The 17,089-nt window shown below is 35.7% G+C and overlaps 2 protein-coding genes across 2 annotated transcripts; one reads left to right on the forward strand and one right to left on the reverse strand.

Annotated features, from left to right (window-relative positions):
* The first annotated feature begins 49 nt into the window (after positions 1 to 49).
* LOC137390027 (heat shock protein 70 B2-like) lies at positions 50 to 2,520 on the forward strand. The gene is made up of 2 exons (XM_068076253.1): positions 50 to 186; positions 392 to 2,520. The coding sequence occupies exons 1-2, from the start codon at positions 93 to 95 to the stop codon at positions 2,200 to 2,202; spliced, it is 1,905 nt and encodes a 634-aa protein (XP_067932354.1). The 5' UTR covers positions 50 to 92; the 3' UTR covers positions 2,203 to 2,520.
* A 2,353-nt stretch (positions 2,521 to 4,873) lies between these two features.
* LOC137390029 (uncharacterized) lies at positions 4,874 to 16,729 on the reverse strand. Its single transcript, XM_068076254.1, has 8 exons — positions 16,556 to 16,729; positions 13,975 to 14,122; positions 12,643 to 12,826; positions 11,553 to 11,749; positions 8,820 to 8,990; positions 7,222 to 7,330; positions 6,003 to 6,722; positions 4,874 to 5,547 (listed from the first exon to the last, which is right to left on the reverse strand). The coding sequence occupies exons 1-8, from the start codon at positions 16,720 to 16,722 to the stop codon at positions 5,411 to 5,413; spliced, it is 1,833 nt and encodes a 610-aa protein (XP_067932355.1). The 5' UTR covers positions 16,723 to 16,729; the 3' UTR covers positions 4,874 to 5,410.
* Positions 16,730 to 17,089: the final 360 nt, after the last annotated feature.

Consider the following 17,089-nt stretch of genomic DNA (forward strand, 5'->3'; position numbering starts at 1 on the left):
CAGTCGTATACAATAGGCATAGCAAGACATTAGTTCCATAACGAACAGTTTCAACAGAGAAGCAATACACAGCAAAAACTCGTTAGCACATCATGGGAAAGACTATTGGCATTGACCTTGGTACTACTTACTCCTGTGTAGGAGTCTTCCAACATGGAAAAGTTGAGATCATAGCTAACAGTCAGGGTAAGTATTTTCAGCATATTTTTACTGTAGTAATCAATAGAGTCACTACAGATACAGATGTTACTGATGACTTTTAACCTAGTTAAGTTTCAGTTTGTTTTATGTGACTTTAAGCTGTCTGTTAGCTATTAATTTTGCAGCTAACTGTGCACCTTTTGGTTTGGTCTCCAGTGCATGTAGACTGAATTGTTTTGTTTATTGACAGGAAATCGGACAACTCCTAGCTATGTCGCCTTCACAGACTCTGAGAGACTCATCGGAGATGCAGCCAAAAACCAAGTTGCAATGAACCCGACAAACACAGTTTTCGACGCTAAAAGGCTTATCGGACGAAAATTTGGAGACGAGTCAATACAAAATGATGTGAAACACTGGCCTTTCAAAGTCGTCAATGATGGTGGCAAGCCCAAAGTAGAAGTGGAATATCAAGGAGAAAAGAAGGTTCTAAGCCCTGAGGAAGTTAGTGCGATGGTGCTGACAAGCATGAAAGAGACTGCAGAAGCATACCTAGGAGAGAAGGTAACAGAGGCAGTTGTTACTGTGCCAGCTTATTTCAACGACTCTCAAAGGCAGTCAACTAAAGATGCAGGTGTAATCGCTGGTCTCAATGTCAAAAGAATCATCAATGAGCCGACAGCAGCTGCCTTAGCTTACGGGCTCGACAAGAATCTTCAAGCCGACAAAAATGTTCTCATCTTTGATTTGGGAGGTGGAACATTTGATGTGTCGATTTTAACGATTGCTGAAGGATCGATGTTCGAGGTGAGATCCACTGCCGGAAACACTCATCTCGGAGGAGAAGATTTCGACAACCGCCTGGTAGAGCACTTTGCCAAAGAGTTTGAGAGAAAACACAAAAAAGATTTAAGAAAAAATGCGAGAGCTTTGAGAAGACTGAGAACAGCTTGTGAGAGAGCTAAAAGAACTTTGTCGAGCAGTGCGCAAGCAAATGTCGAGATTGACTCACTGTTTGAGGGCGTCGATTTCTACACAAGCATTACTCGAGCCCGATTTGAAGAGCTTTGCGGTGATCTGTTTCGTGGAACTCTCGAACCCGTAGAACAGGCCTTGCGAGACGCAAAGATGTCCAAAGGAGATATTCACGAAATCGTTCTCGTCGGAGGCTCAACCCGAATTCCCAAAATACAAAAGTTACTGCAAGACTTCATGGGAGGAAAACCCCTCAACCGATCGATAAACCCTGATGAAGCGGTAGCGTATGGAGCTGCTGTTCAGGCAGCCATTTTGTCAGGAGATCAACATGATGTGATCAAAGATGTCCTTCTAGTAGATGTTGCAGCTTTGTCTCTGGGAATAGAGACAGCCGGAGGTGTAATGACCAACCTCATAGACAGAAACACGAGGATCCCAACCAAACAAACCAAGATCTTCACAACTTACGCTGACAATCAACCAGCTGTCACCATTCAAGTGTTTGAAGGAGAAAGAACTATGACAGCCAATAACAACAAGCTTGGCACATTTGACTTGACAGGAATACCTCCAGCACCGAGGGGAGTGCCGCAAATAGAGGTGACCTTCAACCTTGATGCCAACGGTCTCCTCAATGTGTCAGCAGTAGACAAAAGCTCTGGTAAATCGAAGGAAATCACCATCACCAACGACAGAGGACGGCTCAGTCAGGCGGACATTGACAAGATGCTAGCAGATGCTGAAAAATACAAAGAGGAAGATGAAAAACAGAGAAAGCGTGTTTCTGCGAGAAACCAGCTCGAGAGCTCTGTTTACCAATACAAGCAAGCAGCGGAAGAAAATCAGTCTAAACTGTCATCAGAAGACTCGACCAAGGTCAAGGATGTATGTCAACAAGTGATAGACTGGATGGATAACAATCAATTAGCGGAGGAAGATGAATACCAACACCAGCTTAAGGAACTACAGAACACTTGCTCTCCCATTATGGCTAAACTTCATCAGTCTTCTGGGGACAATAGCCAGTCTACCGGAAATTACGGGACATCTACCCAAGGCCCCACTGTCGAAGAGGTCGACTAATTAAACCATTACATTAATTATACAGCACTACAAATTTTTTATGCCTTATTAATGCTATTTTTTATAATTGGTTTTTATTATTTTCCTATTGTAACTGATGATAGTATTTATTTAATATTTGGTGGAAGATATCAATAATAAATTTCCTTTTTTGCTTCAAATAAAATTAATGATATCTTGAAATATGGATGTATTTTGTTGTGAAGCAAATTACTTTGCAAATAAACTTTTCTAACAGGTTGTTACTAAAACAGTAACATTATTTTGAAAGCATCAGCAAGTAGCAAGTAGAGTAATCCCCGCTGTCAAAGAGGTTGACTAATTTAACTCTTACATAAATTTCAAGCATAAAAACTACTTGCATACATTATCAATATAATATGATTAGCAAGTATTCTGTAAAAAAATATATATTGTTTGTTCAACTCAGGCGTATGACATCTGTTTTTTTTTTGTATTTTGTTCAAATTGTAACTTTAATTCAATGCAGTACTATGTATTAACAACAAGTCAATTGTAAAAAGCACATTTTTAAGATGTCGTTATAAAACTAACTGTTCAACTGACCAACTGAATCTAAAAATGACAAATGTAAAAATCTCAAGAATAGCTAATTTCAAATTAAAATGAGTTATCTGTAGCTTTCCACATACTGACAAACAGATGCCAAGGAAGGAATACCGGTATTAATATAAAGGAAATTGAGAAAATAACATATAATTGGCTAAAGTTTCCAATGGAAATGCAGCATTTCTAATTCAGATAGAAGACAACCCCTATTAAGAAACTATAGCCTGCTAATCCCAAACATGCAGACATAGACTTAAAGATGCTCAGACATATGAAGTAAGAGTTAATGACTATTGTGTCATTTTAAACATGCGCAACCACCTTGCATCTTAAAGATATATTCGTTATTTAAAAACAAAAAACCTCTGGGAAAAGAAAAGCATGTGATTTATGTAGTTGTGATTGGGATACATCGTTATACTTGGTATAAAAAGGCATAAAAGCCCCTCATGGTTAATGCTCTTTCTTACTCCATAACTGCCAAGTACACCTTTTTCCAACATCTGAGCCAGTTTGAGCAGTAAAGTCAGCAATCAGCATTAACCTGCTATTGGCTGTCACTCTATTGGGAGTGATTTTTAGACCTCTGCATAACTTGTCATTGATCTACTCGGGTTGTCATGCCAGCTAGAAAAGGCTGAGCAAGACTTTCTTTATAGAGAGAGCCACATTGCTATGAACCTGTTACTGACAGGTGTCGGTTCTTCATCTAAGGTTGTTGCTTTCTCTCTTTTGAGTTGATGCAAATCTGCTCTAAAAAGGACATAACTAGTTTCTTGCAAGCTGTTATAACCCTGCAGTTTAGGTTCACTAAGTGTTGGTAATCCATGCTGCGTTTGCCTATGACATGACCCTAAGTGTAGTCTGCCTTTTCGGATGATTTGACATCGACCTACGTATCAGCAAATGAACATTCTAACCAGAAAAACATACTTTACCTCTCTGCCAGTTTTACTGTTTTTTTGTCATAATTTGTACTCACCATGACTTCTAGTTTTCAGTCGGTGTCTGATTCAAAGTGGTGTTGGACAGCAATGCACTTTATAGCAAACGGTGAACGCAATTGCTCTAATTTGGATACGTTGTACTTTCTTAAATAAATCCAGTCAATCTTCAAGTGACAACTATTTCATAGGTCTCATGCTGCTGTCAAGTCGTTATTTGAGTGCGTAAGAGCATAGAGTAATTACCACAACTAAATTTTTGTCCAGGTTACAACAAGAACAGAAGTCTATAATTGACTATATTAAATAGCATATATAGCACACTGAATGCAACAAATATTCTATTTTCATGTACAAAGAAAAAATAACATTCAGCTCAATAGAGTATGCGTGTATGAAGAAGAGATTGTCAGAAACTGGTCTATGATAAAATGCAGTAGATGTATGGCTGTTAGACCAACCAACCTATTTTAGCTGAGTGTTAATGTGCATAAAAAAAATTGCTCTACTTGTAGATGCTGACTTGGTAGTGCGGGCAGCAGTTATGAATATCAGCTTTCACAAGGGAACATAATAACATCCATCTACTGGCAGTTTGAGAAGTTACTGCACGATGACACAATCTGTATGACACAATCTAACATGAAAGCTCTATGTATGATACTAGCTAACATGACAACTCAATGTATGATATGAGCTAACATGACAACTTTATGTATGATATTAGCTAACATGATAACTCTATGTATGATATTAGCTAACATGACATCTCTATGTATATTCTGTATACATATAGTATGCGTACATATAGTTGCCAATCTGACCACCGGGGTGTATTATTAATTAACCTAGCAACTCCAAATTCAGAAGTTGACATTGAATTCTTCTTGACCTCTGCTAAACAATATCTTGAACACTAGTCTGAGGTACACTTTGAGGCAGGCTTCAAAGTTCAAACTTGTATTTTCACTGCTAGTTAACATTCTGAATTTTATCCCTGTTGTCACACTAATTGACACACAGTGATCATGTGATGATACTGTGTGTTCACCAATCACAGAAGATTATGGTTATGGGTTTGATACGACAAATCTTAACAAATATGGCAACCATATTCTGTGTGACGACGTCCTTTCACATATGAGAGTCGAAATTTATTATCATTCACTTGTATAATATACATACATACTAGAGCATTGGGCCACAAAACTCACACTACTAAAATCATTCTATGGTGGGGGACTACCATCAAACCCTCACTCAAAGATATATTTATTTAAAAAACTCATAATAAATCAGTAGATAAAGCAAGCTTATTATAAAAATTAGCAGCCAAAAGGCGTTTCCATGAAATAAGTGATTGTAAGCTAGTTGAACAATAAAAATATTGTTAGCGTAAGAGTGCATGTAATTAAAGATACTATTGGTTATTGTAGAAATGTTTACACCGACTCACAGACAGAAAATGACTAAGCGGGATTTATAAAAAAACAGCATACAAAGTGATTGGTTATTGATGGTTATTGGCGCGCAGAAAGAACACATAATACTCTTGGAGGCTAATCCATAACCATTCTGTGACAAGCCTCTATATTCATCAGCCATGCGTAAACATTCTATGGAGAACATAATCATTCCAGAAACGTTGCATCTTTTCGAACAGACGCCGATCGCAATATTGTAGATTGAAAGGATTACTCTATCTTGAAGAAGAAAATGGGCCCATTCTTGCAGTAAAGGGGGACAACAAGAGTGTCACCTGAGATGTGAAGGTCAAATATGTGGAAACCTCTGTTAATATTAGAAGCGACCATCTCTGTGATCAGCTCACCTGTAGAAAAAAGATAATTATAGTACTCACTGTAGCTATTCTCTAATGGCAGATACTTGCTCGACATCAAACCTTGACCTCTGATACAACCTAGGAATAGCGTTATAGCTTCATTGCTTCACATGCCATTAAATATTATTTCAATTTTCACTTAGTGCTAGTATATTGTCATATCAGTAGGTACATAATTTTTTTTATTGCGAATATGCGGTAAAAATTAAAGTTTAATTTAGTCATGATATGCATTGTCTAGAAACTTTCATTACTTTGGTTATCAGCATTTAGTTTAGATCTTAACTTAACAACTTAGCGACTTTAACAACTTAGCGAACTTAACAACTTAGCGAACTTAACAACTTAGCGAACTTAACAACTTAGCGAACTTAACAACTTAGCGAACTTAACAAATTAGCGAACTTAACAACTTAGCGAACTTAACAACTTAGCCAACTGACCTGTTGCTTCGCTAAGTACTTTGATAGTATTGCAGTCTTCACTGGCCACAAGCAAGTACTTATTGCCATAGAATGTCACTCCTTCCGCATTCGCGACCTTTGCTGTCCACAAAACATGTCCTTTCACAACATCGATCCTATGAACCTCGCCTGACTTGTGCACAGAGATGGCCACAGATGAGTCTGACATTGAGCACATGCATATATGAGTGTTAAAAAGGAATTCACATGGAATGTTATTAACCTTCAGCCCGGTTAACGTGAAGACAGTTAACAACTTTCTAGTTCTATCAGGTACCACTAGCCAATCGTTAACTATGGCCATCTTGGTAAACGGCGTGCTGTCGATCAGCTCCCAGCTTGTGATAACTTGACCAGACATGTTGTAGACAAAGATTAAAGCCTTTGTGCCAATGATAAGCGCATAGATTCGCTCCTTATGTACAATAATGCAATCACAGTTAGTACTCGTGCTAGGAAAGAGGTTAGTGGCTTTGCCAGCCTTATCGATGACAACTATTGGCTCATTATACAGACCGGCGTATATTTTTGAACCGAAAACAACGGCTGCACGACAGTGGGAGCTTGTAGCCACAGATTTTAGGATACTAAGGGAAGTTGGTTGAACGATAGGGGTAACTTCACTTTTTTCAGAGGGAGCTTCAGAAACAATAGACATATCCTTTTCTGTCAGTGCAAGCTCTATGGTTCGACTTCTCGCTGCAAGCAAACGTAAACTGAAAGAACATGACTTACAAATAGCCTTTACCAGAATGCAATGGCAATTGAACAGCAATTGTCTCCACAATAACTAAAATAATGACTACGACCTTTAGTAAACAGACCTTTAGTTTTAGAGATTCTCTAAAGATTTAGCTAATATCTAAATGCAAATATTTATTTGTGAAAAATTACAGAAGAGCTTGAAGGCGATCTATCAAGTTTGCATGATAATGAAACACAATACTGAGATAAGTGGTACTATGGTATTTTTTTTAAAGTTTCGTGTCGATAATAGCAGCTCCCGATAGTAAGAAAAATGACTCCGGCATCCGAAATAATACACGAAATCTGGATTTATACTATCATTTACCGATGAAAACGTAATATAGGCCATGTTATGTTAAGAATGTAAAATAATTCTGTTTTTTGTTTTTGAGAATGTGAGCCCAACTTATTTTAAGACTTGTCATTCCTTGTATGTCTGATTTAAACCCACCTTTCTTCTTCAATTCTTTCACATTCTTCATGTGCTGTTCTGGAATAGCCTTTGCTAATGCCTCTTGCATCATAGACATGATTTGATCATGCTTCACCACGATATCAACCTAACGATGAGATATCAGTGGCTATATATATATATATATACATTATATGCGCTTATATAGTTGTGAGAAGAGTTTGCTATTAAATAAGGAGACATGGTCTGAACACAAATAGAGCATTTGTTTATATATGTAGGTAAGTACTCCCAGAAGGCACCCATGCAAAAATGCTTCATAAACTCATAGATAGCGTTTGAGATGAGAAACAAACTAAACAAGGCAAGAGTACTATCACGCAATATCAGCCTTGACTAATGGACTTGCAAAGCAGTTTTGCATGAGTCATATGTTATCACAAAGAAGTTACAAAAAATCTTTGGCGCAACAAAATGTAAACAACTCCGTGCAGCTCAACTCAATGAGTTGCACGGAGTTGTTCTTTTTTCATTATTTTTATAATTTGGTATTGAGATATTGTTGAGCAGTTTTACAAAAGATTTGTTTCTGCATGATCTTCTGCATGCATTCCCATTTAAATATTGCCCAGTACATACACAAAGTTTGAAACTCACACACATTAAATGAACACTGTAATATGACAGTGTGAAGAAAATTTACGCATATGTGCACTGAGTAGATTATTACAAAAAATACATCAGGTTAAATATGTGTTTTAAAATCCTACACAAACTGTGCGCAAATTATTTGCATTTATCCTTTGACATATGACGAACTTCATTTTCTATTTTGTGACACCGGCGTACACATCTACCATCATGTTTCAGTTTATGAACTTTCCGCAACTACAACATACAACTCTCTATCCAAACTCCTCTGCAATACCATTAGAATACCAACTTTCAAAACACGTCTGTTCAACTCGCTCAGAAATCAGTTTCTGATTTCGGTCTTTTCATTTTTGTTTCGAAATGTAACGGAATTGTAACAATGTAATTTGTTTTCTTTATGACTTGTTAGGAAAAGTAACATTTTGTTGACGATTAGTAATGCCAAGAAAAGGTTATACATACATACATTTATACATCTACATATTATAAATCTCAAAGCCTGTCATCGTCTGTCGTCCTTCGGTATCTGTCTATTATAGCGATTAGAGTCTAGCAATGAAAAATCTAATGTGTCGAAGAAGATTTGAACTCGGAACCTCCGCTCACAAGGCGACTTGCTAACCTATTAGGCTACATGGAATGTAATGGATTCATGGAGTGATACGAGCCAATATCTCAGTTAAAATAATCATAGCGATTCTACATTACGTGCAACGTCACTAAAGCTTGCTCTCATAGCTCTTATTAATAAGTTTAGCAATACATATACTAGCTTACCCAAATTAGCCAATGACAACTGCATTACCTGCCACTGTTTATAAACTGTTTTCTAACACCCTGGCAACGCTGGATATTCGGCTAGTATACATTAAATACATAAAAAAGAAGTTGTCTTCTCAACAAAGACCACTGCCGATTCATTACAGTGTGTGAGTAAGTGTGCAGATGAGAACAAGAGAGGACATAAAACAGTATAAGTTCACCTGATGGCTTGTCTGAAGCATTCCATCTACCTTCAGTCGCAATTGGTTTACTTCGCAAATAGATTCAATGACGATATCTTCGAGAAAACTACCCAGTTCATCACCTTTGGCTGACCTTGAATCGACCAGCTGATTTCCTAGCTGTTCATATTCCAGCTCGATGGCCTTTATCTGTTGACAGCATCGTTAGGGTACACATAGAAAAAACCAAAACATGTAAAATCAATTTACAAAAACTGTGATTTTAATTTTTTACAATTTTTAAGCTAGTCTTTACTGGTAAAGAACCTGACAAACACTTAATAAAATATAAATAACCTTTGACCTGCTGACACTACACAAATAGCCTTCGAGTGGCTGCCTCACTATTCTTGTAAGCTCATACTGAAAACAAAATATCATTAGAAGGTAGTGTCATTTTTATTCTTTCTTGTCTGAGCATGTTTTTACCAAGTCATGTTTTTTTATATCTGGAAAAACATCATGTACTTCATCAAGTACTGTATTAAATACTGCATCATGTACTTCATCAAGCACCGTATCAAATACTGCATCATGTACTTTATCAAGTACTGTATTAAATACTGCATCAAGTACTGTATCAAATACTGCATCATATACTTTATCAAGTACTGTATTAAAAACTACATCATGTACTGCATCAAGTACTGTATCAAATACTGCATCATGTACTTTATCAAGTACTGTATTAAATACTACATCATGTACTGCATCAAGTACTGTATTAAATACTACATCATGTACTGCATCAAGTACTGTATTAAATACTGCATCATGTACTGCATCAAGTACTGTATCAAATACTGCATCATGTACTTTATCAAGTACTGTATTAAATACTACATCATATACTGCATCAAGCACTGTATCAAATACTGCATCATGTACTGCATTAAGTACTGTATCAAATACTGCATCATGTACTTTATCAAGAACTGTATTAAATACTGCATCAAGTACTGTATTAAAAACTGATAAAGAAAAATTAGAATGATTTCCAAATTATGCTTTAGAGTTATGCTACCTGTTATGGACAGTCACGATCAGCGTCTAAATACCCTGAATGCTGATGAGCTAAATGCATTTTCAGATATTTGCTGTTTAAAATACTCAAATCGTATCTTCAATCCGACTGACCATCCATTACATTCCTACTTTTTCCTAAATTCCTGTACTCCTTATAAGGACACCAACACCTTGTTAATTTACGTTATAAACCAGGATTATGCAGAAAGAGCTTTTCTTTCACTACACATAATTTACCATGTTTTGTTTTAGTTTGCTTTAAATGGCACGGACCGGTGTAAAGTTAACCGCTACCTGCCAAATCTTTCTAGTACCTTAAAGGCATACAATTATTTTTATCTTGAAAGGCCATGTATGGCTGTCTTGAAAAACCTCTCAGTTGTATATTACCTTATGCTAAGACAAATGTCGTTTTCTTAAAATATAATTCAATGAAACTGTTAGTAATTTTAACAGAGTTACTCTTAGCTAGCATCTCTTAACGCCGGACATACAAACAAAAAATAGGATGAGAAGAGCTATGAAATTCATGGGTATGAACATTCGCCATGCGGCTTTCATACAATGTCAACTTTTTCCTTCGTGTTGTAATCTGTATTTTCATTGGATAAGTTAGATACATAAAGTTGGATGTTTTATTTGTTCTCAATAAATGAGAGATTAAGGCTTACATTTTTAATCAGGCCTACTCAATTGATCAGATCAAAACACAAAAAGACTGTCATTAATTACGATTTTACCATTGAGTAATCGCTTTTTCAAAATCAAGCTATAGCCATTACGAATGTAGTACAGATAATTCCTTACCGCTTTGCGGTTCACCTTTCACGGCTTTTGTACTTGAGGAGTAAAAAAAATTTCTTCAAAATTAACAAAAAAGAATAAAAATAAAGAATACAAACTACATAAATCTTTCATATTTAAATCCGTCCAAGAGCATCGTTATGCTAGCAGCCGCCGCAGCTTTCTATTTTTCTGAAACGTTTTATGATGTGTAAAAATGCAATGTGCTTGCGACGCCCTTCATTACGTCTCTTAACTCTTTTGCCACCGCAAGCCGATGTATCGGCTTATCAATAGGGTTTCAATTTTCTTTTCATTACAAAGCACACACATTAGCTAGACTAATCAAACTTTGTCTTTAATAAAACAACCTTGTTGCTAAGCAAGTGTAACCAATAAACAATTTTTTGGTTCAACAATTCCATTTCTAATAATTTTTCAAAACGGCAAAACCAGATTGTTATCGTCATGGCAATAAGAAACACACGTTAGTTCAACGCAAAGAAGGCGTCAGAAAATTGCGAGAGTGTGATTCACTAAACAATTTTGTACTTATCTTGTAGATTTTTTCTGAATGAGATGCATTTTACAGTAAGATGATTTCTGTTTTTATTCTCGGGATATTGCTTGAATACTAGCAGTGTATCGACTTTTTGAAAATCTGTTTGAATTAATTTCGGCAGAATAATCGTTTGGTCAGAATTTAATGCGGTAGCAAAAAAGTTAAGCATCTACGACTCTCAGAATTGTCTATTGAACTAATAAAGCTAATGATTGACGAAAAGGCGACTTTATTAGACAAGAATTTAATAGTTTCTATTTCATGGAGTTTCCTGATTGCAGCGGGCCCCTATCCAGATTAATCACGACGAGTGAGAAATTACTGCAGGCAGCTACCAGTACCTGTTTGTCTCTAGCATCGTTCACCATCTGCAATAGTTGTTCAGTTGTCTCATTATATTCAGCTATAAATTCAGTTGTCTGCTTGGATAAGTCGACCAGGACGCCTTCTCTATTGATCAATCGAATGATATATTCATACACATTCTTGTTGAGAGCTTTGACAAGTTCATCCATAGGTAAAAGGTCGTGAGGTTTACCTGAAGTAACAATAACAACAATATTAATAACGATATGTATAAGACAATAATAATAACGACATGTATAAGACAAGCTAATGTATTTTACCTAAGGTTGTTTATGCTGGCTAAACGGAAAAAATGAGGATTTTGAAATAAGACATTTATTCAAAACAGACGCTGAGAATTACAAACTATTTAAAAAAAATTTTTTTTTTAATGCAACTATTGATCAAGTTAAAGATAAACTTGATCAATAGTTTAGTAGATTTTGTCAGAAAGTATCAGTATTTTTGTATCATTTGTGATTATTTTTGATGTTTGAGGTGATCTGACTGCCAAGATGTTTTAAGATTAAAATTGATAAAATCGCAGTTAAAACATTATCTACTGAAAATTTGTGCAAGTTCATCTTCAAGTCTACTTTCTGATTGGACGAATCTACAAGTGTTTCCATAGTTACATCATCACGACCATATGAAACATAATTATTGTGATACAAATTGCTTGCATGAAGGTCGCCACAATTTCACAGCGCGTTGAATGAGTGATAAATTTTGTACTAATAAGTCAAATTATTTTTATTGCAGTAAAACTGAGTTTCTATTTGAGAAAATTAAAAACAATTGATTTTTCACACTTGCTGCTCATAAAATTAAGCAAAAAGGTGCAAGCGGATGAGAAAATGATAAAAACCATTTGTAGATCAGATTATTAAGAAAAGCAAGCACTAACTTGTACAGATACCGTTACAGCCATAGATACATGTTACAGCCAACAGAGTTCCATTAGCCAAGCGCAATGACAGTCTATTAGCTAGAGCAATAAAAATGTCAACTTTCGAACAAAAAAAGGTTTATATTGTTGTAAATGATACTTGGCTAGGGAGAAATGTAGATATAACATGTACTGACCGTCACTGCATTCGGCTAGGCCATAAACGCACTCAGCGCAATAGACCTCCTTGCACTTCTTGCACCCCCTCACATAGTTTAGGTCCTCGTGCCGACTGCATTTCCTAACCTCCAACTTCCTCGCTTGACGTCGGTATGAGTCGATTGATATTTTCTCGTGATCTTCGAAGAATTCATTATGTGACTACAAAAATACTATGAAACGTACACCAGATATTGCCATACCATTATTTTTGTGTGTCATTTTTGAACTTGATTTTAAATTTTAATGAAACATAAAATTCAAGGAGATCCACTTGTACATATATGCTAAACTAGCTTAACATCTTTGTATGTTGAAATCCGAATTCAGTGATATTTTACAGATAGTCGCAACAGTTGAGAGTTATCTACTCCATGAAGTTAACAGCGGCAGCATTTACGAGTTATTTACGTTTATTTCATGACAGTTTTGTTGACAGTTTAGGAATAAATATAAAACAAACAACATTATAGTTACAAAAAAACATAACTTTAGCTTAGGCTAAGTTCTACTACAGCCCTAATAAATTTTTCAAAGCAATACTTCTGGGGTCCAAATAACGTGATAGCCTTATGCACTAGGACAAAGTCTAAATTAAACGCTATTGAAAACAATTACATGTATGCGAAACTGTTCTATGATTGGATTGTTCATATGATTGGTTTGTTCATATGATTGGCCTGTTCCATGATTGGATTATCATATAGTCCGCCATCACAGATGTCAGACTACCATACAGTCGGTTTTTAAAAGAGGCCAGCAAAGATAATATTTACAATCTATGCAGATTTGAATTCTATATCCCTTCATATTCCTAGGCACTGAATAATTTCATTGATAATTGTTTATCTAAATAAAATCTCTAAATAAATCCTTCAAGCATTGGTAGTAATGCGTGTATCGGAATTTCCTGTATGACCAATAATTTGTGTGTCGGACTTTCCAGCAAGGGTAAGAATATGTGAGTTGTTGATGCAAGTTACTTATCTCTAAGAATGTGAGTGTATGGTAAGTAAGACACGATGTACGACTGCGTGTACAATCTTAATGATTGAATTGTTATGAACTTAGAAGAGCTAACCTGACCAGATATCTAGAACATTAGAAGCAAACTAGAGTCAGAGCATTTAGCGGAGTTGAAAGTTCAGCAGTAACAACGCCCTCAACGCTTCCTCGAGGTATCTGTGCGTGCATTCCGTGTTGAAAAATAAAGTTTAACAGTAAAATAATAAATAATGTTGTGAAATAAAATTTTAGAAGTAAAACTCTGTTAAAATTAATGTTTACGTATTTATGAATGTTTACGCAACCTCATTATGCTGCTGACAGTACTTCTTCAAGCATGCCGTACAATAGCCAATAGCTAGTCGCTTCTCGCCTTTCTTCTCGCAGACATCACAGCATAGCATAGAAAATTCTTTCTTCTCCAAATCTTCTAATTTCATTTCAAACACCCTCCTAAAACAAATTCGGTTCACAATGTCACTTTCCAAAAAACATTACAAAAAAAACTACAAATGCCCATAGTTTTTTTAGTATTTTAAATGGCTGTTTTCAGTATGAAAACAAATTAAGAATATCAGAAAATTATTAAATTTTCTGACAACCAACTTTGTGCGCGAGCAAAGCAGTAGTGTTTTGTTTCTGATTTAATGTGTGCTATAATAAAGCCCGTGTACCAATGCCAGTATCAATTATGAACTAATACCAGAGCGTATTGAATGTAATTTGTATCGACAGCTCATGCGTTGGAAATATTTTATTGAAATACTCTTGTAAGGAAATTAAGTAATTTTGCACAAACCTACTCACATAATTAGAAAATTTTAATCCTTCTCAAAATACAGATAAAGCAGCCGGCATAAATTTTTATGTTAAATTAGGATGAAAAGTTTCTAACTAGTTTGAGAGGTGAGTGAAGAAAAGCAGTAAAAATTGAGAGCTCAATTCAACTGTTAAAACCACACTAGAAAGACATGAAAGAATGTCTGTAATCTTATGGAGAGTGATGCTGTTAAAATGATAAAATCTAGAAATAGAGTGTGACTCTTGGTCATGCAAGGTGCTAGCAAAAGTTGTTAACAAAGCTGTCAAAAATACTCTTTATGTGTACTTTTGATAGTTATTTGCTTTACATAGTTTTTCTTGCTGGTTCTATAATCACTTCGACATCAAAATGGTATATATCTTTTGATGTAGAATTTTATACACGTTAACATTAAGCAAACATTAAAATAAATAACATTTTTTTTGACAATTTGAATATGCGTATGAAGTGCAACAAATAACATTACAAATAATTCAAACACTTTGGAGCCGATGAGTTAAACATGTTGAATGTTCAGTATATGCAATAATAATGCTATGTATCTACAAGCTGATGACTTCAGGCAATACCAATAAGCAAAATGGCGGTCAGCAGCAGTTCTCCTCATATGTATTACATGACAACAAGCAATTGGAGTTATGGTACCCTGTCAATTAACTACACTGCTCGGGGAAGTATACGAGATACTTACCGTAAAACCTCTAATTGAACACCATGGCGCTCATTTTTCTACATTTCCTTTACAGTGGCAGTCAATTGAGGCTGGCAGTCTATTTTTCAAATGACTCGTCAGAATTTTTGGAAGATATATTTAGTTCTCTTACAGGCGAAGCAAACGTCGCTTATAATTTGCTCTCTTTTTTCGGTGGAGCGATATTAAACCTTTTGGATGCAATAAATCTGCTAACTTACCTCTAACTTGTCAAAGATCTCTTAATAAATGTGCATCGAGAAACCAAGAAATATTTCTACCAGTTGATGTCTATTGCATGTAATTGACCTGTGATGATATTATAGCCTATATCATTCTTTGCAATTTGTTGGCATTTTCCATTTTTACTTCATTCAAAATTTGAAGACATATTTTTATTTTATATCGATATTTAACATTGTTGCATAAGAGCTCATTGCACTCACTGATATGTTTTCTACAGCTTGCAGCCAAAACTAGCTTTTTATGTGCATAGATCCATTGTAAGCTGTGTTAAGATAATAACCTATCAAATGATACAAAGATATATATTCATGAACAAGTGACATAAGCAAATCATAGTTATATTACATGCAGAAACAAAATTTCCGTTTTTAAAACAAAAATATTTCCATTGTTTGCTCGAATAGCTGCGTTCTGATTGTTGCTTTCGATGGAACAAACATCTTCTAGTTGTCCAATACCTTGCGCAATATCTTCTAGCTTCAACTCTTTTTCTGCACTGCTGAACTAGTCGATATTAGCATCCAAACAATTTTTTGGCAGAGCAAACTTTCACACACTGCATTTAGCACTAATGCAATGCGTAAAAGTATGCTCAGTAAACGTAACCTTTGGTCTAAAACTTGCGAGCCAGTTTTTATATGCATGTCCTTTGACGTATTAGGACCACGCTAAACAAGAAACTGCTATTAGCTTGAGACAAGTAGTAGTTATTTATATGGCGCTGCTTTCAAAGTTCCATCTACCATCATAAACTTGAACCGTTTTTTATATATGTACATGTACTTCGAAGTATCAGGACCCCGTTAAATGAGGAACCACTATTATCTTGTGACGGTAGTTATTTCTATAGCGTTTCTTTGAAAGTTCATCTACCATCGTAAACTGAAGCCGTTTTTTTCTTCATATATGTAGGCTACTTCAGAGTAAAAAGACCGCGTTAAACACGGAACTAATACTAGCCTGAGACCGTTATTGATTATTGCCATGGTGTTGCTTTCAAAGTTTTAACGATAAAAACGAAAAGCTTTGGAACTGGACAATGAGAGAATTAGGTAACTACTTTACCTATTGTACCTAACTATACCGCTCACGAAATACTGAACAGCATATTATTCAGATTAGTTACCTGCAGTTTTCCAAAGGACACCTTAGTATTTTTGAAGCGGTAAACTGAGCTTTAAGGCAGGTTCCACAGTGGACATGGTCACAAGGTAGTAGCCGAGGGTCATCCATGTCCGAGTCAAACCGCAAACAAAATCCACACTCCAGCGTAGTAGCGCTCTCTTCTGCCATAGTTATATCAACTAAAAGTACACAAACAATGTAATACGATGTGTAAAATTTACAATTATCGTTGCACTTTATATCGTTACACTTTATATCGTTACACTTTATATCGTTACACTTTATATCGTTACACTTCGTATCGTTACACTTCGTATCGTTACACTTCGTATCGTTACACTTCGTATCGTTACACTTCGTATCGTTACACTTCGTATCGTTACACTTCGTATCGTTACACTTCGTATCGTTACACTTCGTATCGTTACACTTCGTATCGTTACACTTCGTATCGTTACACTTCGTATCGTTACACTTCGTACCATTACACTTCGTACCGTTACACTTTATATTACGTAGCTGGTAGACAACAATA

Source organism: Watersipora subatra, chromosome 3, assembly GCF_963576615.1.
Source record: "Watersipora subatra chromosome 3, tzWatSuba1.1, whole genome shotgun sequence".
Classification (NCBI taxonomy): domain Eukaryota; kingdom Metazoa; phylum Bryozoa; class Gymnolaemata; order Cheilostomatida; family Watersiporidae; genus Watersipora; species Watersipora subatra.

What these genes read in the sequence shown, in the direction of transcription:
- LOC137390027 (XM_068076253.1), top strand. Translation starts at nt 93, where the DNA reads ATGGGAAAGACTATTGGCATTGACCTTGGTACTACTTACTCCTGTGTA. An exon ending in GATCATAGCTAACAGTCAGG is followed by an intron (nt 187 to 391) that starts GTAAGTATTTTC and finishes GTTTATTGACAG; the next exon opens with GAAATCGGACAACTCCTAGC.
- LOC137390029 (XM_068076254.1), bottom strand. Translation starts at nt 16,722, where the DNA reads ATGGCAGAAGAGAGCGCTACTACGCTGGAGTGTGGATTTTGTTTGCGG. An exon ending in GAAAGAATTGAAGAAGAAAG is followed by an intron (nt 6,723 to 7,221) that starts GTGGGTTTAAAT and finishes GTTTGCTTGCAG; the next exon opens with CGAGAAGTCGAACCATAGAG. An exon ending in AGTACTTAGCGAAGCAACAG is followed by an intron (nt 5,548 to 6,002) that starts GTCAGTTGGCTA and finishes TTTTTTCTACAG; the next exon opens with GTGAGCTGATCACAGAGATG.